General features: G+C 47.2%; 2 protein-coding genes, 1 long non-coding RNA gene and 1 other non-coding gene across 5 annotated transcripts; 1 reads left to right on the forward strand and 3 right to left on the reverse strand.

Moving 5' to 3' along the window:
• The first annotated feature begins 15,865 nt into the window (after positions 1–15,865).
• Positions 15,866–18,252, forward strand: LOC111258044. 2 transcript variants are annotated; one of them, XR_002678669.1, is made up of 2 exons: positions 15,866–16,195; positions 16,410–18,252. It is a non-coding gene; the product is annotated as an uncharacterized LOC111258044 (long non-coding RNA). The 2 variants fall into 2 exon arrangements; XR_002678670.1 differs by having other exon boundaries at positions 18,021–18,252.
• Positions 18,253–18,829: 577 nt separating this feature from the next.
• TRNAR-ACG lies at positions 18,830–18,902 on the reverse strand. Its single transcript has one exon. It is a non-coding gene; the product is annotated as a tRNA-Arg (tRNA).
• Positions 18,903–20,415: 1,513 nt separating this feature from the next.
• Positions 20,416–23,206, reverse strand: LOC101767117 (transcription factor bHLH35). The gene is made up of 4 exons (XM_004975177.3): positions 23,079–23,206; positions 22,740–22,968; positions 22,210–22,638; positions 20,416–20,842 (listed from the first exon to the last, which is right to left on the reverse strand). Exons 1-4 carry the CDS (start codon positions 23,144–23,146, stop codon positions 20,744–20,746), a joined length of 825 nt encoding a protein of 274 aa, XP_004975234.1. The 5' UTR covers positions 23,147–23,206; the 3' UTR covers positions 20,416–20,743.
• Positions 23,207–25,112: 1,906 nt separating this feature from the next.
• LOC101767786 (transcription factor bHLH35) lies at positions 25,113–27,246 on the reverse strand. The gene is made up of 4 exons (XM_004975179.4): positions 27,119–27,246; positions 26,763–27,003; positions 26,244–26,666; positions 25,113–25,512 (listed from the first exon to the last, which is right to left on the reverse strand). Exons 1-4 carry the CDS (start codon positions 27,184–27,186, stop codon positions 25,411–25,413), a joined length of 834 nt encoding a protein of 277 aa, XP_004975236.1. The 5' UTR covers positions 27,187–27,246; the 3' UTR covers positions 25,113–25,410.
• Between the last annotated feature and the right edge of the window lie 752 nt (positions 27,247–27,998).

The following is a 27,998-nucleotide window of genomic DNA, read 5'->3' on the forward strand; positions in this document are numbered from 1 at the left end:
CTGGGTGGCTTGGGGAAAACGGAGTGGAGCGGAGAGGAAGGTTCCTCAAGAACTTAGGTTGTGGTGCTGGGAGCTTGAGCAGGGAGCAAGAGAAAAGACGGAAGGCAGCAATGGCGGAGGGAACTTCGGCGGGCTCGCGCATTCCCTTTTATAGCAGCTGGGACGGGGGAAGGGAAATGGCGCGGGAGTGAGAAGGGGAGCGGCGCGAAGGCCTGGGAAGAAGCAATGGAGTGCTCTGCCTGGGCGGCGATTGAGCGACGAGGGCGGTGGTGCAGGACTTCGGGGATGACGCCAGCGGTCATTGGGCTCTGGCGTCAGGGCGGCGCAGGAGCGGGTATGCCGGTGGTTGAGATTTGGCGGAGGCGGGCGTCACCGTGCGGTAGATTTGATGGAAGTGACCGGGTTAACGGCGCTAGAATCGAGGGCGCACAGGTGAGAAGACAGGCAGCCACGGGCGCGCGGTCGAGCGCGGAGCAACAGATTGTCGGGCAGCTTCTGACAGGGCAGGGAAAGGAGCTGTCGATGCCGTGGTCGGGGTTGGCGAAGGAGGAATCGTCGGGTAGCAAAGACCAGGCGGCGCGACTGTGTCGAAGTGACGGAAAAGATGGGCGACATTGGGCTCTGCGGCCGGGATCTGGCGGTGTGATGATGGGCGCGGGAGGCGAGGCGTTGCAGAAAGGTTGCAGAGGGGCTTCCGCTGCAATTGGGGAAGGGGGCGCGAGAATCCATTCGGTCGCGGGCCAAAGACAAGGCTGAGCGGCGGGCGTCGGAGAAGATGAGCCACGCGGCGGGGAGACTCTGAAGCGGGCATGCAACTCGAGTGCGCCTGTCGCGGAAGATCTGGGGAAAAAGATCTTGCGGGTCCACCGGTCAGATAGAACGGGCGTTTTTGGAAGGACTTAGAAGGATCCGACGGTGGGCTAGGTTTGGCGGGGTCGGAACCGGAGCGAAGCGGGGAGGGGTCGGGACCGGTCGGGAGGTTGAACTGAACACTTAGGCGCGGAAAACTAGACAGATGATCAGGGGCTCGGATTAAGATTAACTGGGAAGATTTGGGGCCGGTCGTCACAATCACGCATCAACGCAGCAACAAAGGATGTCGCGCCCGCCTCTGGCGTTGGAGCCAGATTCTCCTTGGCCGAGACTATGGTAGGCGCGGAGGCTGGATCTTCAATTGAGCGGCTTACGCCATCAGTTGTCGACCCCAAACCTGATACACCAAGGTCCAGGTTCGAGGATGTCCTACACAAGACAGAGTATAAGAAAAGGAAGACAACCAAGCACTCGATACAAAATTGGTACTCAAATAAAAATAGAGTACTCACCTGGTGGACCTCCACAGCTTAAGTGATGGGTTCCCCACCAACCGCATCAGCTGGACAGTGGGGGTGGACACCCTTGGCGGGGCAATCGGTAGCATTTCCTGAGTATTGCTAGCTAGGGCTCAGTACCCTACGAGTACCTCAGTACCCGCAGGGTTCACTTTAGCAGCGGGGAGCTCACGATAATCACCAACATTAATGTCCTTCCACAAGCTAGAACTTCAGTTGGAATGGTATCGACCGCCGTCTCCGTTGACTCGGCTACATCATCGGCCGTCTGCAAGAAAAATAAGTCATGATTAGTAGTCGTGGCATTGCTATACAAGCTTAATCGTACCCGCACCTTAGGATCTTGCCCTTCTTCGAAGGTTATTACCGGTGGAAGAGAAACTTTGATGATGCAAAGACTACGCGAAACGCGCCTTTGCCAACCGCCGTCCGTCTCCTCGTCGATGGCGGGGCTAAATTGGCATCAAGCTTATCTTCAGCAAGATGCTTCGACGCGCCAGAGGATGCTCCAGCCTACTCCGAAGTACGATGCTGCACAATAAAATCCTAAACAGCATTAGTGTCAGAGCTGCTGAGGGACTCGGTATCTTCATCCTCCTCCTCTTCCTCTGTGGTGGCCCCAATTATAGAGCAACCCAGTCCAAAAGTACGCCGCATCTTGGAATCTGAGAGTACTTCACTGATGAAATAGACTGGTCTCTGTACTTTGTATGCATGGCCTTGTTCGGATCTCTTGACTACTATTGCCGTGCTTACGACATGAGTAGATGCAGCGATGTATAGTAGCAAGTCTTCAATAGAAGTGGGTGCCATGAGAATTGGTGGTTTTGACAAGAAGTCCTTCAATTGCAGCAGGGCTTTGTCTGCCCCCTCGGTCCACTGAAACTTGTCTTGCCTTTTGAGTAGTTTGAAAAAGGAAAGGCCCCGTTCTCTAAGCCTTGAGATAAATCTGTTGAGGGCCGCCATGCACCCGGTTAGCTTCTGAACGTCCTTGATACCGGATGGAGCTTGCATGTCAATGATGGCGAATATCTTCTTAGGGTTTGCTTCAATGCCTCTATGGCTAATGATGAACCCGAATAGTTTTCCAGACAGTACACCAAAGATGCATTTTATTGGGTTGAGCTTCCACCAGAAAGTTCACAAAGTAGCGAAGGTTTCTTCCAAGTCGATGATGAGGTCATCTGGATTTTCTGGTTTTTGACTACCACGTCATCCATGTATGCCTCAACATTGCGGTGTAGCTATTTCTCAAACCACATCTGGATTGTGCGTTGGTAGGTTACGCCTGCGATCTTTAACCTGAAGGACACCGTCGTGTAGCAGAAAGCTCTATAAGGGGTGATAAACATGATCTTGGCTTGATCTTTTTCTGTGAGAGCTATCTCGTGGTACCCTGAGTAGCAATCTAGGAAACAGAGTAGTGCGCATCCAGCTATTGAGTCGATGACTTGGTCGATCCTTGGGATCTCAAAAGGGTCCTTTGGACAATGCTTGTTGAGATCTGTGTAGTCAATGTACATCCTCCACTCGTTGTTGTTCTTTTTTCGAATGAGGACAGGATTGGTGAGCTACTCAGGATGGAAGACTTCTTTTATGAAACTTGCCATGATTAGTTTTGCCAACTCTTTCTTGATGGCTTCCCTTCTATTCTGGGCAAATCGTCATAGTCGTTATCTCTTTGGAGTAGCTTTGGGATATACATGAAGTCAGTGCTCGATCAGCTCCTGGGGCACACCTGGCATGTCTGCTGGTTTCCACGCAAAGATGTCTCCGTTGGCCCGAAGGAAACTGATGAGCATGAGTTCCTATTTAGGATCCAACCTTGAACTGGGTTGTCTTGGAAGTGTCACCGGTTTCGAGGTCAATGGCTTTGATGTCCACGTCACTTGCCGGCTTGACCTTAGTAGCCCCCGACTTGTTCTCTGGAATTTCGAATTCAGCCGGGGAGATCTTTTTTGAGGCAGCAAAGACTTGTTGCATTAAACTTGGTACTTGAGAAGTTGTGGCTAACTCGACAACTTCTGTATCACACTTGTATAATTTCTTCAGATCTCCGCGGAGGGAGAGGACTCCCTTAGGTCCGGCATCTTGAGTACTAAGTAAACATAATGCGGGATGGCCACGAACTTGGCCAATGCTGGTCTTCCAAGGATGGCGTGATAATAAGTCTCAAAATCTACCACCTCGAACTGGATGTACTCCGTCTGGTAGTGCTCTTTGGTCCCGAAGGTAACTGGCAGGACTACCTGTCCAAGAGGTATAGCCGCGTTGCTTGGGATGATTCCATAGAAGGGAGAGCTCGTTGGGGTGAGCATCTTCATGATGTTGAGGCCCATCTTCTTCAAAGTCTTGGCAAACAAGACGTTGAGACTGCTGCCTCCGTTAATGAGTACCTTTGTGAGCCTGGAGCCAGCAACAACCAAGTCCAGGATGAGAGGAAATCGTCTCGGTTCTGAGAAATTAGTCCACTAATATTTTTGAGAAAAGGTAATTGGTACCTCGGACCACTTAAGAGGTGTTGGGATAGCAGGCCCAATGGACACGATTTCCCATAGTACTAGCTTTTGAGACCGTTAGAAGGCGGTACCCGGGATTCCACCAAAGATGACATTGATAGTCTTGGATAGGGTCTAGAATTTGCCCTCACCAACTTTGCCTTCGTCTACCTTGGATTTTCCCTTGTCATCGGTACTCGAGGGTTCTGGCAACTCCTTCATTACTCTGCGCAGGTTTTAGCAGTCTATCGCAGCGTGTTTGTGATAAAGGTGACATGGGCATTGTTTCTTCAAAAGCTCATTGAAAGCAGGCCTATCTTCATGTTTGCTGAACCCTTTCTTGGCTGATTGCGATATCGCTGCAACAGTGCTATCTGGATTGCGATTGTGATTTTGACCTCCCGAGTAGTTATTTCAATGGTCACCATTACGGTTCTTGTCGTGATCCTAGCCGTTGTCTCGATTGTTGTTGTGTTGGCCTCGATTGTGATTCGACTCGAACCTCTCGATCTCTTTTTCTTCATCTATCGAAGATTGTGCCATGGTCTTCAGCGACTTGACGTCCTGAGGACATCACTGCCGAAGTCTTGGAACATATGGCGATCGTAGAGACCATTTTGAAAATAGTTAATTACATCTTCTTCTGAGATGTTTACGATGGTGGCCTTCTTGTCGAAAAAACAACGCAGGTAGCTTCGCAGAGTTTCATCCCGCCGCTGCTTGACTTGTGCCAAGTCAATTATGTTGCTTGGGCGCTGCATCACTCCCGCGTACTTGTTGGTGAACACCTTCTTCAGGTCTTGCCAAGAGTCGATCGAATTTGACTTCAAGGACTCAAGCCAAGTAAGTGGCACGGTTTCCATGCATATGGGAAAATATATGAATTTTGTATCATCGGTGCCCCCTGCAGCTTGAACTAACAATGAGTAGCATCGCAGCCATTGGACTGGGTCTTACTTGCCATCATACTTGGAGATACCTAGAGGTTTGAATTTTCCGGGTAGGATAGTCTTTCTGACCCGACTTGTAAAGGCGGAGAAGCTATCGTTGTCATCACTCCTGTAATCGTCTTTGAGTTTGCGTTCTCGATGCCATCCATTAATGATGTTTTGAGTATCACGATTGCTGTTTATCTTCTATCGGAGATCCTCGACGTCACGTGTGGGTTCGGGATCAGCTCTGTGGTAGCGTCGGCCTCCCACAGAAGCTGCCTGACTACCCTCCGGTGTATCTCTGTTCTGTCTTGGGCCTTCAATTACACCCTGATTGTGCCTGGCATCCTCATGTAATTGAGGTGAGGGTCTTGCATGGTCTCTGTGGCTACTTCCATGCTAACTTCGTACCGACGAAGTGTGTGACACAGAGGGAATCGGGTTCTGCCTATCGAGTAGTTCGTAGGCACGTTCTGGTAACTGTGACAATACTGTGGTATACTTGTCTTGTGGCATGGTACAAGTGATGAGGTTGATGGAAGTGACCATGGTGAGGGGTGTCCAGTGCTACCGTGTTTGTACGGCCTCAAAGGCTTTGTCTAGGTTCATGATCGGGAGCTGTTCTGCCAATTGTCGGCAACATTCTGCTCTCGATGCATTCCTTGCTCACCGTCAGGTTCTCTGCCCTTCAGTTTCTTTCCCGACGACATTGGCGGAGAGTTCATCCTGTGAGACATCATCGGGGTGACGCTCCTGGCGAAGATTCCTCTCTGGGTGCTGTTGATCACCGTCCTCCCCATCACCCGCTGTGATAAGAGCAAAGAGTTCTCTGTTTGGAGAATAGCTACCAAAGCTTGAGGTAATGACTTCTGTGGAGCCATCGTCTTCACGGATAGGAGATAGGGGTGTTCCCTGCTGGTATGGGAGAACGTCGAGGTGGGCAATAAGGCATGATTCGTTATCCTAGGCGAGAAAGGACGGCTTCAAGCCTTGCCAATAAATGAATCTGCCTTCAGGTGTTGAGGTGATCACCAGGCCCTGCTACAAACCTGATAAAGGAGTCTTCTCGACAGAATTCAAGTAGAGATTGAAGTCACGGTCCTCAAGCGCCTCCAAGTCGGACTGCAATTTGGACAAGGTTGCTTGATGGACAGAAACTGCGTTGCGGAGTTCAAACGGGAATTGGCTCGGAGTTTGATTTAATTCACACGATGGCTGCTCATGGGAACCGATCTGAGTGAATGTAGATTTCGAGTTGTACTCGGACTCGCTTCTAATTAGATCAAAAAAATTGAATCTCTCGACGGAATCCTCCGTAGCTTGGCGACGAAGGCTGATGTCATGGGGCTTCTCCTCCGAGGCTTCCATGATGTAGCAGTGGAAGTTCCCAGTGTCGTCTACGACGCAAACCCAACAGCCGAAGATGAACATCGCGCCTGCTTCGAATGCGACTACGGGCTTGATGATGACTTGAGCCATCGAACTCGCAAGGAAAATTTTGGCAACTTCCAAACCTGGCGCGTCAGCTGTCGGTTTTTAAACCTGGCAACCTACCAAGGGAATACCCGAGGTAGAGTTTTGGTTGGTAAATGTCGCCAAAATTAGGAACTCGATGGTGTACGTAGGCACGCAATTTAGATAGGTTCGGGCCGCTAGATCGCGTAATACCCTACGTGCTGTGTGTTATTTGCTTGTATTGGATTTTACTTGTCTGGAGGGGGTCCCTGCGCGCCCTTATATGCCAAGGGAGCATGGTTATAGGTGTGGTGGAACTGCTCAAATTAACTTGGCTAAAGCACACTTAAGTCGCCTAACACGCGATCATAAACTCTAAGCAAGTCAACTTGGTCAACCGACGGATTTCATCCGATAAACCACTTGACTCAGGATCGAGAAAGCAAGACTCACACGAAGGCGAGTGGTTACAGAGATTACAACAGTCCATCCAGATAAACAAGTGCATCAATTTATTACAACATCAAGTTCTAAATTCAAACATAGTTTGCAGAGTTTTCAAGCAGCAGAAATAAATAAGCGGAAGCTAGACGTTGTTTCATGATATCATGAAGAAGCCAATCATGACATCGATGATCCCGATCCTCGACATCCAAGGAGGGATCCCACTCAACCGTCCAACCAGGAGGAAGTTGGGGAGGCCAAGTGCCACTTGCAGCGAGCTCAGAGGCATCAACATCACCTGAAAAGATGTGCCACAACAAGGCTGAGAAACTACGCTCAACAAGACTTTACCGACCGTTGGTACTACTCCACTAACACCTAGACATGCAAGCTTTTTGGCTCTAGGGTTTTGTTTTTGCCAAAAGAGACTAGTGTAGGTCCTTACTTTCAATATTTTAGCCACAAGTTCTACGTTCATTTATCAATCTAGGTTAGCAACTATAATAACCAAGCATAGTTTCCAAGCAAATAATACACCTGACAAAATTAGATCATCATCATCTTTCATTCTTACGCAGTGTAGCATAGCGATCAAGCAGTCCCAAACTGTGAGAGGCAGGCGAATCAATTTGAATTTCTTAACCATGCATGGCGAACCTAATCCCACGACATCCGCGCACCGCGAAGGGTCGCTTCATTTGTCAGCCGTCCCCATCAATTCCCAGACCCGTGTCGGGCCCACTTCTCTTGGTAAAAGGCTCCATAGACCCGGCCTCTGCCATTCTATGACCGCACTTGTCACCACAGGCGGCCGCAAGGGAACTCCGTTCCAGAGATAGTGGAACGATCCGCTCACATCCTGGTTCAATCAGGTACTAGGCTTCCCCATCCCATACTAGGTATGAGATTAGTACCTTCAACACTTGATCACGAACACTATCACATCTCAACCTTAGTCCAATTTCATGTAGACAGATGGGGCAATCCACCGACCACCAAAATAGTTCACAGAACCCTGCCCCGTCCATCGTCCTTATAGTTGTAACGAAGGAAAGCAAACAACTCCTATAACTCACGAGTGACAATCAATCACTCGACTTTTATCGAGTCCTGTTAAGCATTGCAACTACTCGGCCTATCATACTAGTGTTCAAATCAAAGGGTACTAACTCATGCATCTACGGTTTCAATCAATTCCTAAAAACGTAAATGTTCAATCAAGCAACCAATTATATTGCAAGTAATTAAGGATATGAATTTATGCTCTGGGGCTTGCCTTCACACGGAAAGTTAGCGAATGGTCCTCGGCTTGCTCCGGTATGGGCTCGGCTCCGACTAGCTGCAGATCAGCTATGGCTCCTTCTTTTGGCTCTGGGTGAAGCTAGTATGTTCCGTCAGCAAGGTTCAGCTCTACATGAAATGCAAATGCATCAAGTTCAACTTCCACGCTTTCTAATCGGATGCAAAACACGAATTAACACTGAAGTATAAATTACATTATGACCATACACCTAAACAAGGTTCTACACCTTCTTTATCTACATAAGGTAAGGTGTGTTGTGGTATAAAACCTGAGGTTGATTTGATGGTGATTGTGTACATATATACACTTTATTACCCTAAGGTAACATATACTTAAATGTTTTTAAAACAAAAATCATAATGAAACTAGTCATGAAATTTTAACAGTGGGTTTTTGAGGTGAAATAGAGCCTTTGGTGAATCTTTCATACTTTTTAGTGAAGAGCATCTTTTTCCATACATTTACCCTATTTATTCCTCCCTAATAAGGAAAGTGGTTTTCTTCCTGCTTCTGAACAGGTTCCATGTTTTTCCTACAAACTACACCACACCACTGACTTATTCCAATTTGTTTCACATTTTTATCATCTCTAGTTTCATTATGGTGCAAAAAGACAAAAGCATCCTTAGATTTCCATGATAAAACTAAAACAGAGATTTAAACATCTGAGCTAGGCTACACATCAATTATATAACCTTCCACTCTCTGAAACAAACACTTGAGAGTTGGATTTACTATTTTAGCATTTTTTTGCAATTTGTTATGATTTAAATAGCTTAAACAAGGATTAAAATATATAACATTAATCCTAGCAGAGACATGTTCCAAAAGTATTTTTATTAGAAACTACACTTTATACTGAGTCTAGCAAAATTGGTTTGATATTTTTTTGAATTTTCTACGAGTTTTGGTGAATTTCCAAAGTTAAATACATTTTCTACCGATTATAAAAGAAAAACCTCGGCAAACTTACGGTCTAGCCCCTAGGTCTATAGTTTAAACGCGCAAAGGTCCCTGACTTTTAGCGCTAAGGCCCCTGGAAGAAGTGAAAAGACACAAGTGTGTCCTTGCCGGTGCACCCGGCAGCGGTCCGGTCAAATTTCGGCGAGGCGCCGGCCAATCCAGGGCAAGAAGTTGCGGGGGAGGCGCGCAACCTCACCGGGAGTCGATTGGCGGCGGTTGAGGGTGCAGAGGAGGCTTGGTGGAAGCGGACCGGTACAAGGGCGGGAAGCTTCGAGTGGCGGCGAAGTCCGGCGGCGTGCCGACGTCGTCAGCATTGAGGGACCCCAACAAGCGGCTCGAGAAGCTGTGCGTGGATACGGTGGAGCTAGCGATGGTGGTGGCGAGGAGCGGTGAGCTGCGGAAGGGGGAGCTCCACGGAGAGGTGGCTCGGCGGCAGGCGTGAAACAGAGCAGGGGAGCGTGGCGAGGTTGGGCAAGTGGGGGAAGGGGGCACAGGCGGCATCGGGCCTCCATTTATAGGGTCGGGGCGGAGCGGCGAACGAGGTAGGGCCAGCACTGGCAGCTGGGGACCGGAGGGGAGCCGGGACGCTGCTACGGCCATTAATGGCGGCGACGCCATTGGCGGATACGGGGGTGACCGGCGGGGTGCGGCAGGCAAGGTGACAAGCTCGGGCAAAACTAGCGTGCGCACGAGGAACGGCTTTGCCGGGGCGTCGGGTTGGCGAGACGGGCGCTCGAGGCGTCGCGGACGGGGCGGCGGTTGGCGGAGGCGGCGGTGTCGGGCAGGCGTCCGCGGGGGCGCGCGCGCTCAGGACGGGGCGTGCCCTCGGGCGGAGCGAGGTGGCGCAGGCACGATAGGTCGACCGCACACTCACTGGCCGCGGGGCACGCGAGGCGTCTCCCTGCCGCAGCTCGAGATCGAGCGGAGGCGCTGCGCTGGTGAGTGGCGTCCACGTGGCGGGCGGCGAATGGAGCGCGGCGCGTGCGTGCTCTGACGCGCTCTGGCCGAGGGATCCGCGGGATCGCTTCGCCCGGCCGGTCTTCAAGCGCCAAGATCTCCCGATTCTTGAACCGTGCAATATTAACTCCCTTTACAAAAGTTGTAGTGCTCAGATCCAAGTTCAACTTTCATTATTGAACTGAGTTCAAATTCGCAACTGATTTGAAGATACAAAGCTTCAAAGTTTGGAGGAATGCTAGATTTCCATACTTAGGCAAAAACAGCGGTTTGGCCGATTTTTGGGTTTTTAGCTGACTTGAGCTCCAATTTCGAAAAGCTTCTGATACAAATTTGACTAGAGTCCAATTAAGGAAGTTGTTGTATAAAGATAGCTCTCAAACTCTTATAAAGAGTTTTGCTGGCATTCTATTCAAGTTTTGCGAGATAAGCTTAAGCCAAGATGCATGGTTGAACTGCTTCCAGACTTAGCCTAGAGTGCTGATTGAGGCTGGGTTTGACCGAACTAGCTGACTTTGACCAGCGTTTTGGAAGCCTTCTGTGTGGATTTAGACCTTACTCCTTTAGTCAAAGTTGTTTAAGGGCTTGAAGCTCTAAAACTTTTGTATAGAGCTCAGCTTGAGTTTATTTTGGAAAAATCTAGATCAATAGCTCCAAAGTTGGGGCTTTATCTGTTTCTCTTAAATGGACACAGCTTTGAACTTTGAGTTTTTTTTAAAATCTTCTACTCAGATTCAAGCAAAACACAAAAAAGAGTTGTTATGAAAGTTGAGTTCTACAACGGTTAGTTGGACAGATTTTTAAGTTCATAAGCAAAAACCTGAGTTATGTTTTAAACAGTTATTTAGCTTGTGAGGGCAAAAGTGTCTTTTTACTTATCTTCACAACTGCCAATTGTTCTTGTTTATGCTCTAATAGCTTTATTTAAAATTAAACATGGTTTAATTAGGCTAGGTTGTTACAATAGGTCGGTTGTCTTACAAGAGTACTAGTCGGTTTCGATTAGAGAGTCCTACTTTAACTGCTATGAGTAGTTTCCTTGCCCTCGACTAGTTCCTTGTACTCCTTGTACACCGTAGTCTCCATGTCCAATACGTCTTGGTGTATAGCCCCATATGCGGATCTGTTCAAACTTTTGGGTGGATCTATAGATGTACGTACGACAAACTTATTCCAACCCAGTTGAACCCTTGAACCAAAACACACCTAATAGTACACCTATATCTAATATAGGCTTAGAGGTTAGCTTGGTGCAGGAAGAAGCCTGTAGAGTGCACCAAATGGAAGATGTTGACAGATTGGACGCTCTCCGTGATGAGCAAGACTGAACAAAAGGGATTCTCACCAGACTTGAGATTGGCCTACAATACAACTAAATGAAAATGTGGCCGTGCATTTCAAATTAAAGGGGTGTTTGATCCTGAAGTTAAAGTTTAGTCCGTGTCACATCGGATATTCGGATGCTAATTAGGAGGACTAAACAGGAGCTAATTACAAAACTAATTGCAGAACCCCTAGGCTAAATCGCGAGACGAATCTATTAAGCCTAATTAATCCATCATTAGTAAATGTTTACTGTAGCACCATATTGTCAAATCATGGACTAATTAGGTTTAATAGATTCATCTTGCGATTTAGCCTAGGGGTCATGAAATTGGTTTTGTAATTCGTCTATGTTTAATACTCCTAATTAGTGTCCAAACATTTAATGTGACAGGAGCTAAAATTTTGCCCGGGATCCAAACACCCCCTAGTGTAGCCAGGGGCTTTCCCTTTCCGGTCATGCCATCATCTATACCGATTGCTTTAACCCGTAGAGGACATATGCATGAACTGATTTAATTTTAAGAGCACTGTTCACCCAAATTGCATTTATGATTTTCATTTGCTTGGTATTATATATGTAGGATGAGTACTTAGAAAGAAGATCTCTCTCATCTTGGATCCGATCCGTGTGCATTTTATGAACGCCCGGATTATTTATCAAGTTGTTGGTTTTTTTAGGAAATGTTGCCTGCTAATTTGTTTCACTCTTGAAAAAAGTAAATTAGAGTAAAACCCTCAGCCACTAGATAAGAAATTGTAAAGATAACAATGACCATTGGCCACATAAAAAGAACATTCAAAGGATGTGCCATGAACGTGAACCAAATTTATCTTAAGGGGTGAAAGAACCTCTTACCTCTTCCTCCGTCCCAAAATAAGTGTTTATTTCACCTTCAAATTTTGTCCTACAAAGAGTGTTCATACAGCTCCTAGCAACACTCTCACCAATAAAAAAAGTGTATTGAGAAGTGCATATGTTGGGGGAAATATTAATGACCTCCTAATGCCCTTTAAAACAACAATCATGGAGGCCCAGGCCCACCTGCGGTAATGACGGTTGCCGCCGGCCCAGCATGGGCAGGGAACATCCCATTCCATCTCGCCCGACCCAGGGCCCTGGGGTCGGACACTCCCGACCCCTCGATGGCAAAACTCCGCCTCGCCTGACCCCAGGCGTAGGGGTCGGACTCGTCCGGACCCACAAGACAAGGGTCCACCTCGAGCGCAGACCTGTAGACGAGGGCGCGGATCTCGTGGACCCCTTACTGATCTTGCCATAAATGCGTCGCGGCTCTGGCGCGCAGAAAGGCCCCCGCGCCCCTCGACGTGACCGCCCCAAGTACCCGTACGGAACACTATAGCCACGACCGCACGGGCTACAGTGGCCGCGGCTCCCCCTGATTCGTCATAAGGCACTCATGGCGTGCGCCGCCCGGCACAGGAGGGAGCTCCGCCCGTTCTCGCGCCCCGCGTATCCGGCAACAGGGACGCGACGTCCGTGTCCCACGGGCCACAAGCAGGACAACAGGGATCAGCCGTCTCCCCCAACGTGCACAGTTGCCACGACCGAACACCATCATCGTGCTTGGCGGCAGCGGTCGCCAGGAAGATCGTTGACAGGATCCAAAGACAGCCGCCCTCCTCCGGTGGACGCGCTGACAGGAGCCGAAGGCTGGAGCAGGAGGCGGCAACCCGGGGACTTGGTCCTTCTCCTTGTACTTTACTTTGCTTAGCTTATCTCTTTTACTTCTCCACAGTCCCGGTTCACCTGTAACCCTGAGCCCTCCTTGTGCTATAAAAGGAGAACCAGGAGCCCCAATACCGGGACGACTCTCAAGCCAACAGAACACACACACTCACCTTTGGAGCATTAGTGCACACCCAAGAGACTTGGGACCGGTTCCCTCTCTCGCCCGTTTGTACCCCCTACTACAAACCTTGCGTGAGTAACACGAGCAGCTCCTCATACTGGACGTAGGGCTTTCCTTGCCCGTACCAGTCTAACCCCGTTTTCTCTCACGCCACCATCCGAAGCCTTACGTGCATAAAAGAAATTTAATAGCCGTAGTCTTGATCCGCTAATCTTGACAACGACAGCATAGAGCTAATGAAATGATCAATTGATATTTTTTTCTCCGGTTCCAATGCACATGCATTTATTGAGGATCCAAAAAATCAAGCAGACTGCACAGCTTTCAACCACAACTAATATGAGTAATTAGGGGGCCACATAAATTTTCTAAACGAACACTTATTTTGAGACGGAGGAGTAGTGGTTAGAGCACCTGATAGCATCCAGCAGGTCTGGGTTCAACTTTCTATGAGAGCAAATTAAATAGATCTGAAATAAAAAGTTACATTAAAAAATAGGTTACGGTTTCTCCTACTGACTTCCATAAGATATATTCAAAGCCTACGTGCTGACCTTCCAAGAACATATGCGTATGATGCTACACCCAAATGGACATTTGTCGATGAAATCCCATTACCTCGCAATGATTCATAGTGATGTCTAACTTAAACAAGCGTACGTGGAAATTAAAAGCCCTGTTGAAAATTAAGATCTTTACGTGATACTTGCAAAGAGGAGTAATTCTAATAAAAGATAACTTAGCAAAGCATAATTGGCATGGAAGCAAAATTTGTTGCTTCTTCCACAAAGATGAAACAATTAAACACCTTTTTTCTTCGAATGTCGTTTCTCGAGTAGTGTGGTCTAAGATTCACGCGGCATTAGGTTTGTCTCAACCTCGTAGTGTGTTCAATATGTTTGGGAGTTGCCAATGGGTATTGAAAAAGAACCAAAACCACTAATTCTACTAGGAGTGGCTGCTACTTGCTGGTCGTTATGGCTACGTAGAAATGGTATTATCTTTAGGAATAAACATAACCCTTTTTCCACTGCAGGTTATCTACTCGATTATACACTGACTTCGTACATGGGCTATATTACCGAAGTCGGCCTCACAGGATTTGGTTGATGCGGTATCGCTATGTTTGGTGCACGTGGTCAAGGAGTTTTTTACCCTAATACATGGATGGTGGTCTAGTCTAGGGATTCTTTGTCATTAAAGTGGTTGGGCTTTCTCTCTTCTTATTAGGCTGTGCATCCCATTATGTAGAAATTGGGAGTATTTCAAGATATTAGATTAACTCGGTGTAAATGCTTTTGAAATTTAATAAAACTTCATTTATGGAAAAAAAAACGACGCTGCTAACTGTAGAGCGCCTCCCGAATTCTTAATTATAGTTAACCTGTTATAAAACATCAGTGCAAACGACCAAACTTGTAGCCGTCGTACCCGATCGAGCCGGGCCAATCAGCTTGCAGCACGTGCCGCGGGACCGAGCCGGGCCAATCAGTAGCTCTGCGCCCACGTGACGGGTGGGCACGCACGCATGCAGATAGTGGAAGACGACGGACAGGTGCTGATCGCCTCATCCAGTCATCCTTTGTCCTTGCCAAGAGTGTAGCCACGAAGCCAACGGATCCAAACAACAGTCTCTATCATATGCAGCGGACGGACGTACGTGCTGGAACACAAGGCAGGGCAACGCTCGCTCTCACTCCTGTTTTATTTTTCTTCTTTTATTTAGACCATCACATTTTTGTGGAGGGATGCAGATGCAGAGGTCTAGACCTTAATGTTATCCATCTAGCAAGCTCAAGTAACTACAAACCTGACGTCCCTGCCGCAAGAATGACAGAGAGAAAGGGGTGTCAAACACAACGGAGAATTACGGTGACTGAGAGGAGCCACAAGGAGAATAAAAGTTTCTATTAGTGGGGGGCTAGCTTGTGTGGTCTTTCCTCATATCAAATGACATTGCGTTTTCTTTTACTTGACTTTTAGGTATTTGAAAGAGATTTTTTTTTTGCTTTCAAACTTTCTTCTATATGCTTTGGTGACAGTTAGTGCAAATTTCAAACATAAATTTATAGATCAAGTTGAGATGTGTTTTGTTGTACTCCATGCGTGATAAATCATTGACTTATGTGTTGACAGATTCGGAGCCTTTGGTGCGTATGACTATGCTTTGGCTAACAAGAATTCGTGGTGGAGGAGACATGCATGTCTCTTGCTTGTGATGTGTAAATGTTGGTACTGATGGTTCAAGGTGTTGGAATATATGGGCTTGGCCATTTATTTAATTCAACTAAAAGAATTAAAAGCCTACTAATAAATGCTAGAGAGCTATGTGTTTAGTTCCACATGGGTATTTGAGGAGGATCTCAATCGACTTAAAAGGTGGACTTTTTGCACCATTTGTGAAATTGATAAAATTTGGATCTGCTATTTTGGTATCAATCGGTTAGGAAAAGAGGTTGGTGTGCCCTGTGCGCGCGCTCGCTCACCTCGCCGGGCCAAGCCAGGCCGAGGCCGTGGGCGTGTACGAGCCAAGCGATGCGACGTGATGTGTTGCGGTGCGGTGAATCTTTTGCCGTTGAATGCAGTCATCAGTCATCAATTGGACGATTTCATTCTAGTAACTACCGAAGAATAAACTCTGGAATATTCCAACAATCACTGGGCAGATTGATTGCTATTGATGTGCTGTGCTGACTGCTAGGCGTCCAGGTTCATCCCCCTGCTCACCTACTCGCCTATATAAGACGCCCCTCCTCCTCCCAGAGACACACCAACACAACAGGTCTCTCTTCTCTCTCAGTTTTCTGCTGCACTTTCTGCATCTCCATCGCTAGCATTGCACGCACAGTACTGGCGAGAGCAGACCCTCTAGAACCTCACCTGCTATTGGAGATCCTGCTCGGGATAGGCAGGCGATAAGGTTTTTATGTCTATGTCCAGGTTGCCGAGTTGTTCGTCTATGTCGTCTACGTCCTGGTGGCAGTGCTGTTAAACTACTTCATCTACTTCCCAAAGGCCGTTCGTGGGACTGCACTGCGTCGACTCCTCACGGCATCGAATTTGTACGACTACATCGACTGAGGCCATCCCATGATTAGTATGACTAATTCAGATGGTAACGACGCATCCGGTGCCTTCAGCACTGGCCCCGCCCCAGGATACATCCTGAATCTCCTTTGGCTATGTTTGTTCTTGATAATTAGGAGATTAAACTTGAACACTGGCACATATCATGTTGTCACCGTCACTCAACATATTCATGATAATCTTTTACGTGTTTAATTTTGGAATTAAAATGTACCAAAATATGCCTATATTTCTAATACAAGGATGGCAAAGAATGACCTAAGATGTCTGCGACAATGGGCCAAGGATAGCGAAGATGGTAAAGGATGACCTAAGAGGTCTGCGACAATGGGCCAAGAATAGCGAAAAGGGCCACCCCAGTTCGTCGGCATTCTCTTAGCGGGTGGAAGTGTTGGCAGAGGCAGACCTAAATCTAAGTTAGGGTAGTCCCATCCCATTTTATCTATGGCAGTTTCTATAATATCATATCAGTAAAACACCATATAGGGAAACTAGACCCCCTCAGTTTCTTCATGTGCTGTAATTCCATCCGTCCTCTCCTTTCTCTCTCCTTGTGCAACTGGCAACCGTAGAAGGGCAAGACCAAGCAAACAGGTAGGCCGCGGGGCCATACAAAATAGTGCTAAAGTATCAAAGTGATGACGACCATGTCTTAATCAACTCAAGCAAGTCTATATCAAGTGAGCTCCAATTTCAACATGACCCTACAGGCTTGCTCAAGTTTCAAATCATCAAAGTCCTCATCTTTTATGCTTTGTCAACTACTCAAGTATAATTGAGCAACATCCCAAATCTCGTGAGTGGTGGTGCCCTTGCCACCTCTCGACTTCTACCAGCAACTAAACATGGCTAAGCAATTATATAGAGATTCTACCATTCATACTTTTACTAAGTAAGTTGGGCTAAGACCAAGAGTTGACATGCCTAGTAGGTTCTAATCATTGCACATGTCTAAATAGACCAAAGGTCATGCACAACCATTAATAGATAATAGCAATTCACATTCAAAAAATAGAGTTGAGATACATAGGCGCCTGCCTGAGATTTAGTGCTCCAAGATGCAATACTCTAGAACGTCATCCTCTAAGAAAAAGATGAGTGCATGAATTAGAAGTTATGCTATGAATGCACATGCATATGCATATGAGATGCTATGACTCCTGAGAAGTCAAGGTTAACATGACACAAGGTCATCAAACAAGCAATCGAAGATTAGAATGAGAGCACACAAGCATAACATTGGGTGAAGGTGCCAAAATGTGCACATAGCTTTCCAAGACAAGTTGTAACATAAGGATGTCATCAGAATTAGTTCTCTACTTTTTGTTGTCATATAACTAATATTAACTGACATGCCACAACATACACAAAGCATCAACTATGGGAGTATTTCATGATTGTTATCAACATTGAAATTGAGCAAGATTATACAACCTAATAGTATAATACAAGTATGACCAACTTTATAAAGTTTAAGAACTAATGGGTAGCTAGGAACATCACTTCTTAATTAAGGGTAATAGAATCATCCTGTAAGTTAGAAGGTAGCTGTTATTGTTGTACTTAATTAAGACAAGTATCATAAGATTCTTGGAGGTTTCTAATTACAAGCAACATTGTGCATTTGTTTAATAGGTAATTAAAAAGATAAACACACATCTAATTAAACTAGACAATTTGGTAATTAGTTTATTAGAAAAAAAATATTTTTAACAGGTACTAAACATCATGATAAAACCAACAAAATATGTTTCACGTTAGTTCGATCTATATTCAATTTTATATGAATTATGTAAGATGATACATGTTGATGCACTTGAAACAAAAGGCTGACTGGACAGTATACTGTGCAGTACCTGCAGACAATGCGCCCTTAGGGCTTGGACTCCGCGGGTAAAGCGCCAACGTGCTCCAGAAATACACCAGTTTGGTGTAAACTTTAGAACTCAAATGTGGACTGTCCGGTGTCAAATGACGGATATGTCGTCGTACAAAGACTTTTGGTAAAACGTTGTGAGCAAAAATCAACAGTGACAAATATTTTAATATTGAGCAATAAACTTTCATCAAGGACATTTCATATTATCCTTTTCTCTTATCCACTTCAATTTATCTTCTTATTTTCCTTCTTATTTTCCTTCTTATCCACTTCAATTTATCTTCAATATTTTAATACTGAGCAATAAACTTTCATCAAGGAAATAGGGCTGTATAAGAAGGGAGCTTGATATACTGGTGGGCAATTGTAGAGATTTTTTTTTTTTGGACGTGACAATTAAGAGGGGGTGATATGGTTGGTTTATTTGGCTCCAAATTTCCTCCGCCCAGCTCAGCTCCCCTCGATCTGGCGATGGCCCACCCTGTCACTGTTCACGTACTATATTTATGCTTCCCTACTACTATCTCAACTACACATCTCTGGCTAACTTAATCTCTACGAGTAACTTAGCCGGACACTAGTCCTTAGTAGACAAAGGTGCTGAAATTCGATTTGCTAGCTACTCACGAAGCATCAACACTGCAGGTGCTAATCCTTGACCATCATTCCCAAACTGGGTTCCATCAGGGTCTCATGGAGGAGGACAAAAACAGCGTGGTAGTCCAATTTTTTTTGAAAAAGATGGGCCTATGAAAAAGTAAAATGGAATAATAAAAAATTAATCGACTCCGCTGGGGATCGAACCCAGAATCTCTGGTTCCGTAGACCAGCGCCTTATCCATTGGGCCACGGAGTCAGTTGACAGGGAGCAAATCCGTCAAATCTATATTACTCTTGTTAATGTGAACTAGCACGGTGAAAACAAACGGCACGGGCTTCGATCGAAAGGGAAATGTCCTCGCGACTAGGCTGACGAGCGAAGCAAAATGGGCCGGGGACAGGCCGTGTGCCCGATCAGGTCTCACTCCGTAATCAAGGTGAGCGAAGTATGCTCCGGGGCACTCTGAACTCACACCGTGTCGCTCGCAAACAGAGGACTCAATTAAGAATGATGAGACACATGTGGCTGTTTCACCTGTTCATTTGGGCTGGTCCATTTGGCGCATGGTGCATGAATGATGGAACACACGATGGTGTTGCACTATGCGATGATCATGTCATTGGCAATTTAGCAATTCTAGAATCCAAATACACTACTCGCAAAAAAGAAAACACTGTGCTTGTACATCTTGTTGAAACAATATACGCTTAAACTTCTGTAAAAACTAAATTAAATATACATATGTGTACCTGCAGGGTGTAATGTTTATAAAATAACTCTTTTACCAAACACTTATAAATTAGTTGCCACAGGTTAAGGATGGTAATGAAAAAAGAGACACCATCCAATTTATCTCTGATATCACCCACTGATGCAAATTACACCAAAAGAAAAGAAAACTACAACCCATGCGTGCCTGCGGGAACGGCATGTCACCGATAACATTTCGAATCCAAGCGTGCTTCCTGACATAGTTTATCTACTCAAATTGAAAGTTTGAACTCATAAAAAACAATTAAGTCGAAATTTTCAACTAAAGATTTTGAAATTTAAAGGACTCCTAACTCGTTGCAGTGAGGCTAAAAGCTAGCTCCATACTAGACTTGAGCATAAAGCGGGCTGGGCAGGTTGAAATTTTATGCCCACCACCATTCCATGTGCGCATTGTCAGACTGGAACAAGGTTTGGGCTTACTGTTCTTTTTTAATTCAAAACAAAACAAAATAAATATGCTGGGCTAGGCTTGGGCCTTCGTGAAATTTTTCAAGCTTGTGTTCTTCTTTCCAAGCCCGGTCTTGCAAGAGCCGTTGGCAGGCCGAAATTGCTCAATTCTACTCCACACTGGACCTCCATATATACGTGTCAAACTGGCATGAATGCTTCATTTCTTTTGCTCGTGGTGGAGTTGGATGGGCAGTGTATGATAGGAAGAGAGTGAAAACGAGGAACTTGATTATTTTATTTGTTATCAGATAGTGATGGGGTAGAAGGCTTTGTTCAATATCTTTTTCCTTTTACAATTTGGCACCCCTAAGAAGTGATGAGCTTAGAGGTAGTTTAATGTCTAAAAAGGAAACTCATACTTTTGGACTACTCATAAAAAACAAGGGCCCTCAAAGAAAAACTAAGGAATTAATGTCCCTTAAAGAAACTCATAAAAAAAGCAAAACCAAGGGCCCTCAAAGAAAAAGAAATGCAAAACTAAGGAATTAATGTCTAAAGCATCACATACTTTTGGACTAGTGTTTTCAAACATGCACATTAGCCATTGCGTGCCAAAATTCTCTAAAGGTGAGTCCCCTTGTTATTCATTACCATATACTTGTAATAGTTCGGAAGCATATGCCATGCCATTCTCATGAAGAACTAACATGAAGTCCATACGTTCTTAGTCTACACTCTACTACAATCTAAGCTCTTGAAGTACTGTTGCCCCCTAGAAAAACAACCATCACCTCCCATATGCATAAGGGGGATGTTGAAAAAGGGGCAGCACATATAGCAAACACAACATACTCCTTATGAACGCGGGACGGAGTTGACGATCGATAAACTAGACGGCAAATCATCGTAGCCTAGTATGGTTAGCCCTCCTTCTAACAGCTCATGGAACTAGGGGGGCTTCTGGTAGCGTCGAGCTGGGTCAAAGCAACTTCAATCATCTCCTTCATCCGGACCTGATCAATCTGATCTACCTGAATGCACAAGAAAAAAAAAGAAAAGAAAAAGAAAAGTTAGGTTCAATCAACACAACCAAATTGTCATGACCATCCCCCAAGCAATGCAACTTTCCACTATTAATTTTAAAATTTGACTGAATTTTGAAAAAAAAAACACAATTGGTGGAAAATTCGCTACTGATCATGATGCATCACTATAGCCGTTCTAAAAAAAGACGCATCACTAAAGCTAAGGGTGCTCCCAGAAATTTCCAACTAAACCACACGCTAACCATAGCAATTGTCATGTAGTAACAAAAAAAAACAGAGAGAGGACAATGACTGTAGTTGCAAATGATACGCACAAGCCAAGAACTGGCCTATCTCAAGCACGTGCAGCTCGTGCTCAACGTGGAACGAAAATAAACGCAATCGCGACTTGAATTGGGAAAGAATTTCTCGCGTTAGTACGTCATCGAGGACGAAAAGCATCGGGCAGCCAGAGCAAATTCTCTGGTGCGCCGAGACTCCGAGAGCACGTGCAAGTCGTTTTCCTCCAGGCGTGTGGGTAGGCGGGTGGGGAGCAACCCCGGGCCCCTCCCTCCCCCTCCCCCTCCACTCGATCAAATTCTGCAGCTAAAACACGTGCTGCTGGCGGAGCCATGTGATCGTGATGTGCCCAGGGATTCCAGCTGATTCTCATGTGATCCTTCCTCTCGCCGGCAACCAATCGAAATTAGCACGCCAAAAAGATGACGCCGATCAAGAAGAGCACCAAGTCACCTGCCGGATGCTTTTGCATCTGCAATCCGGTGACGTGGCGTAGTCAGTACGGAACAGTATCCTTTTTGACTCCCAAACTTTGTACCAGAAAGCGAAAAATGGAGCTCAGGGTAAAAATGAACTTCTAAGGTCAACCCGTAAAAGCGGAGTAGTACGCCCCATGACGTCAGCACGCCCGGGTCATATGGATCGTCGTCCGGAGGAAGAAATAGACTGGTTTGGTTCATTTTGCTTATTTTTAACACCCATCACATCGAATGTTTAGATACTAATTAGGAGTATTAAACGTAGACTAGTTACAAAACCCATTACATAAGTAGAGGCTAAACGGTGAGACGAATTTATTAAACCTAATTAGTCCATGATTTGATAATATATTGCTACAGTAAACATTTGCTAATGATGGATTAATTAGGCTTAATAGATTCATCTCGTGGTTTAGCTTCCACTTATGTAATGGGTTTTGTAAATAGTCTATATTTAGTACTCCTAATTAGTATCTAAACATTCGAGGTGACACGTGCTAAAAAACCGAATGCCCTCAGAGCAATTTCAATCGATTGAATTGAAAATCAGGATGCGTTGCCCGCCGGCGACGGTGGCGATCCGCGCGTACGTACCTCGACGAAGACGGTGTGCATGAGGCACCCGGCGACGGCGGTGATGCTGGCGGTGATGACGCGGAGCCGGAGCTCCTCGATGGCGCGGCACACCTGCGCCATGGCGTCGCGGCGCTTGGCGCACGTCACGCTCACCACCAGCAAGCGCTCCCCCACCTCCGACACGCGCAGCTCCAGGACCTCCACGGGCGGGGGCGGGGGCGGCGCGGCGGCGACGATGGACGGCACCGACCGCGCCCGCTTCATCTTCTTCGTCCGCTCGGCCTGCAGGAGGAGGAGGCCCTCGTCGTGCTCGAAGCCTTCCTCCGGCGGCGGCGCGCCACCGCCGGCGGACTCGAACGCGCGCACCTCCTGCAGGACCTGCCGCTCCTCCGCCTGCAGCTGCTGGATGTACTCGATCGCGTCCTTGATGATGGATGCCTTGTCCATCTGCAAAATAAATTGAAGAAGAACGTCTTCGATCTTCAGAACATTTGGTCCTTGGCAATGCCGACAACGGCCATCCGTAACAGTGACTAAGTAGTCATTACCTTTGTGATGTTTGGCACGACGCTGCGCAGCGCGTAGAGCTTCTCGTTGAGCTTGCGGCGACGGTCGCGCTCCACGATGATGTTCTTGTTTCCCCCCGCCGCGGCGCGGCCGCCGCCGGACGCGCCCTTGTCACCCGCCGGAGCCGACGACGAGTGGGAATTATTGGACCCGTCCGGCGAGCTGGAGTCGTAGCAGGACATGGCGTCCTCCTGCGCCTCCAGGTAGATGCTGCAGCAACGGTATGGACCCCAGTCGGTCAGCTATCACCCATGGTCATCGGTCAGCGGCAGCGCATTCTGTTGCCGGCGGCGCAGCCGCAGCGATCGTATGGGTCGTACCTGAGCTCCTCGTACTCCAGGTAGCGCTGCGTCTCCTCCCAGTAGCTGTCGCCCATCTCGGCGTCCATGGCGTCGCCGGCCTCTGGTTTTCTCTTCCTGGAGGCGGGACTGAGCTGCTCCCTGGTCGCTCTCCAGCTGCTTTATAGGCTCCGGCGCGTGGCGCTGCCAGGTGGGGCCGTGTCAACTCCATCAACGCGGACGCGCTCCGCTCTCGACTCTCCCGGTCTCCCCATCCGCGTAACGACCAAGAGTGGGGAAGAATAGAAAACGTGACGGAAGGGCCTGCGGTGGGCCCGGAATGTCAGCCGCACGCCGAGAAAGTCCATTCCACTCCCACTCCCCCGTCGCGAGGGCAACGTGCGCGATTAATTAATTTGGAGCGCTAATCTTTTCTTAATCCTTTTCAGACATGTGAGCTTATCTGCTGATTCCATAGCTTCATCTAATCGATAGAGTGGACGATTAATCACGTGATGTTGGGATGTCCTTTTCCTCGATCTGTACATTTGCCAATCAAACAAACCCCGATAGATCTTGAGTAGGGGCCAACCTTAAGAGCAACTAAGTTTACAAAATTTAAATATGGTCAAATTTTGATAACTCCCTGAAGATATTTTTTTTTTGCTAATTCCTTGAGTGAGAACCAGTGCCCTCGCTCAGCTCTCTGTAGGCCTGCCCTTAGGGTAAGGCGTGCATTCCTAAAGTAAGTGTACTTGCAATCTTGTATATATATGTGAGTATGTGTTTATTATATAATATTTCATAAAATACGTATCGGTAAAAGAACATTATGAAGTTTTCACCTTGTGGTGCTTTTTGTAAAAGTAATTTTGCAAACATGTTAAAAAAAAGACTCGGCTTACATTTTTTTTTAGGAAAGCGATCTGGTTTGCGACTCCACGCGATTGCAAGTAGTAGCTCACGGGCTCTTTGTGAGTCCCACATGGAACGATCGAGGGCAATGGAAATCTTGTGCAATGAGTCAACGACAAAACGAGCGCACACGCTTGTATAAAGCAATTTTCATGTTTGAACTTTTGTGCCCTTGGGCTTGGAGTTGGGGGAAGATAAATCCATGATCAAAGGATCAAATGGAGAGCTGCGTCGGAAGGATTTGTACGTGCCCGATATAAATAAACACATATAAAACGGAAAACATTAATTTCATTCCGAAATATATTTTCGTTAATTCCTTTGCCTAGGGAAAAAAACATGCACATGAAGTCTGTTGACCTTATGTGTTGTGAGATACATCGACGTGCTTCCAGTGCAAAATACTGTAGGAACAAAAGAAAGGAAGCGAGCACCTGGAACAAAAGTTGTTTCGCCGTGTACGACGTGCCGTTGGACTGAGCGGCAACTAGACCGCGAGGCATCAACAAAAGCGACGCTGCGACGGCACTCTGTTTTTTTCTGCACGTCCGGCCCACAGCGTGTTGGTGGTGTAGATGCATGTCCGCGTGCGATCCTGACCTGACCAAAAGATCTCGAGTGCGAGAGTCTCGAGTCCGAGAGGATGCAAGGTTCGAGAGACTTGTTTTATTTTTATCTTTTCCTGGTCGTTTTGAGAGACCGGTATGAATGAAGGCTAGCTAAACTCTTTTTTTTTTTGACCGAAAAGGCTAGCTAAACTTTGGTAACAGATCTCGTCCAAGAGAGACCCTAGATTTTTTCTTTTATGCGTCGTTGAAGCGGTGTTTTCTCTGGTTTTCCTTAAGAGGACATATTTTATGGATTTTTTGTTCTTTTGTTCAATCCACTCTTTTAAGGCTTCTCTGTTTCGGATGCCGCTTACGGAGGAGTGCGTTCATTTTAGACAAGGAGGGGTCAATAGTATTAGAATTTAAAACTTTTAGTGCAAATTTGCATTGCATTTTTTAAGAACAGATAGGTTTGAATCTTCTCGAAAGCGCGCAGCGTAGTCAGTGTAGGGCATAGTTCTACTAAACTAAATGGTCCAAGGAAATCTAGCAGGAGAATATTTCTCTAAATACCGTATTTAGGTATTTAGATTCAAAATACCAAAGGAGCCTATTAAGAACTTTCAAAAATTTAAAATAAATATTAGGGATTGGTTTGGGTTGCGCTATATTAGTATACAATAATGTAACCACTTGTTATTTGGAAAGACTCCTAATTCGCTACATCTCATAGAGCCCTTGACCTACTACCTGGTAGCACAACCATCACCTCCTATGTACACAAGGGGCGTTGAGGGAAAAAAAAAGGCAGCATGGAATCTTGGAAGCATCGGTTGACTCGGTGAATTACATGTCCTCAAACAACCATAAGGGCTTCTTCGTGTCAATTCAAGACTTGGACTATTCTCCTCCTAATAGCTCATCACACTTGGTGGGCTCCCGGTGGTGGTGTCGAGCTGCGTGAGAGCGGCCTCGATCCTGTGCTTCATCTCGATACGGTCCCCTTGATCCACCTGAAAAAAAAAAAGAAATCGGCCATTTTAAGTCAAGCTGTCCAAATCATTGCATATTTATTACACTGAAGTCCATCAGCATCATACGACCCATCGAAATTTCGAATCAATCACATGCTAATAATAATAATAATAATAATAATAATAATAATAATAATAATAATAATAATGTCAATTAGGCGCACATGATTTCTCCACGAACCACTCACTAATCAGTATCAGGATTCGAGCACGTGCAGTTCGCGCTTGACATTGTACTAGAGAATCAAGCATGTGGAGAGGAATTTGTTGCGGGGCACTTGATATCTCTGCTTCACATGAGTGGGGGAGATTCGATGCGGAGGCGTGGCGTCCTGTCTCCTCTGCTCCGTTCTCCTCCTCCCACGCCGGCCCACCTGATCTCGCATCTGAAGCACGTGGAGTTGCTGTCATTGGTAGCATCAGCACGTGATTTCGAGTGACGTGGCGTTCGTTTACTTTAGAACAGCCGCAAATGGAACAGTCCGAGCCTCCGAGGATCCTTTTCACTCCACGTCTCCCCCTTTCTACTGTTGCTAGTCCACAGTACGCGGTGGGATGGTAAGAGTCAAATCGCAGGGTCAAACCTACGAAAGCTACGGCCCGTGACGTCATCGCGCCCATGTCACTCATCCCCAACAGTCCGACAACTCCCAGGCGGAACGAAACAGGGCAATATGTTATGTAGAACGGATGGAAGAAATGAGCTTTACCTCGACGAAGATTGTGTGCATGAGGCACCCCGCGACGGAGGTGATGCTGGCGGTGATGACGCGGAGCCGGAGCTCCTCTACGGCGCGGCACACGCGGGCCATGGCGTCGCGCCCCTTGCCGCACGTCACGCTCACCACCAGCACGCGCTCGCCCACCTCCGACACGCGCAGCTCCAGGACCTCCACGGGCGCCGGGGGCGGCGGCGCGGCGCCGTCGGCGGCGATGGACGGGACCGACCGCGCCCGCCTCATCTTCTTCGTCCGCTCCGCCTGCAGGAGGAGGCCCTCGTCGTACTCGTAGCGCTCCTCGTCGCTGCCGCCGGCGGGCTCCAGCGCGCGCACCTCCTGCAGCATCCGCCGCTCCTCCGCCTGCAGCTGCTCGATGTACTCGATCGCGTCCTTGATGATCGACGCCTTGTCCATCTGGATGCCGGTCACAGCATTGTAATGTCGTCAGAACATTGGACCAAATCATTAAATCATTCCCGGCAATGCCGCCGGCGATCATCAGCCACTGACCTTTGTGATGTTGGGCACGACGCTGCGCAGCGCGTAGAGCTTCTCGTTGAGCTTCCGGCGGCGGTCGCGCTCCATGATGATGTTCTTGTTGGCGCCCGCCGCGCCGGCACCACCCGCCGCCTTGTCGTCGTCCGCCGCGGTCACCGTCACCGCCGGCGCCCAGGACGAGTTGGACATGGAGCCGTCCGGCGAGCTGGAGTCGTAGCAGGACAGTGCGTCGTCCTGCGCGCCCAGGTACATGCTGCTGCAATGCAACGGCATTCAAATCAGTCCCCCCACCTTTCAACTCAAATCCCACAGCAATGGCGGCGTCGCGCGTCGATGGATTGATGGCGGACGAGGCGGCGAGGGCGTACCTGAGCTCCTCGGATTCTATCAAACGCTGCATCTCCCAGTAGTACTCGAAGCTGTCTCCCATCTCCATGGCTGCCTCACTACTCTGCTCTGCTCTGCTCTGCTCTGTATTTGGAATGAATTCTTGGTCGCTGCGGGAGTGACGAGCTCACAGGTCGCCCTCCAGCTATCTTATAGGCTCCGGCATGTGAGGCTTGCAGGTGGGGCCCACCGCAACCGCACAGGACGCGGACGCGTCCCTGGTCCCGGGTCTCCTCCGCGTAACGACCAGGAGGGAAACGTGCGGGAATCCTGGAGCGCCCCGTGGGCCCGCCCTGGCAGCCTGACGCGCTGAGGTCCTTGGCAGCGAGTTCAACGTGCGCAATTTGTGTGTCCATTATTTTGACATTCTCGCTGTCTGTATTGATTGCCTAAACACAACTTATCTGTTAGATCATACCGCGCAACTTGCTTCTCATTAGAAGGATGATTATGTGATTATTAAGTGATTAAGAAGAACTAATTGGTGATCACGTGAGTTGTTATCCTGTGTACTGTTGATCTCACCTGCTCGATTATTGTATTATCACGAAGTGGTCCATTTGGTCCCAAGAGTGTATGGACGTGGAGAAGGGAGGGAAACACGACACTGTGGATATGCAGTGGTGGAGCTCGTGAATTCTCACGCTTAGGACCACATTTAAACACATAAAACATCTGCGTCGGGTCACGTACGATAGAAAGAGTGAGGGTGCGTTTGGTTGCATGCACTACATGATACATGCATGGATGATTCTGGATGGAGTGGTTCAATCAATTTGCTTATACCATATGGTTCATTCTAGTTAGTAGAATAATGTATTAAGTGGGATAACCTCATCCTAGATGAGTTGGTCCAATTCA

This window comes from Setaria italica, chromosome VII (genome assembly GCF_000263155.2).
Source record: "Setaria italica strain Yugu1 chromosome VII, Setaria_italica_v2.0, whole genome shotgun sequence".
Classification (NCBI taxonomy): Eukaryota; Viridiplantae; Streptophyta; class Magnoliopsida; order Poales; family Poaceae; genus Setaria; species Setaria italica.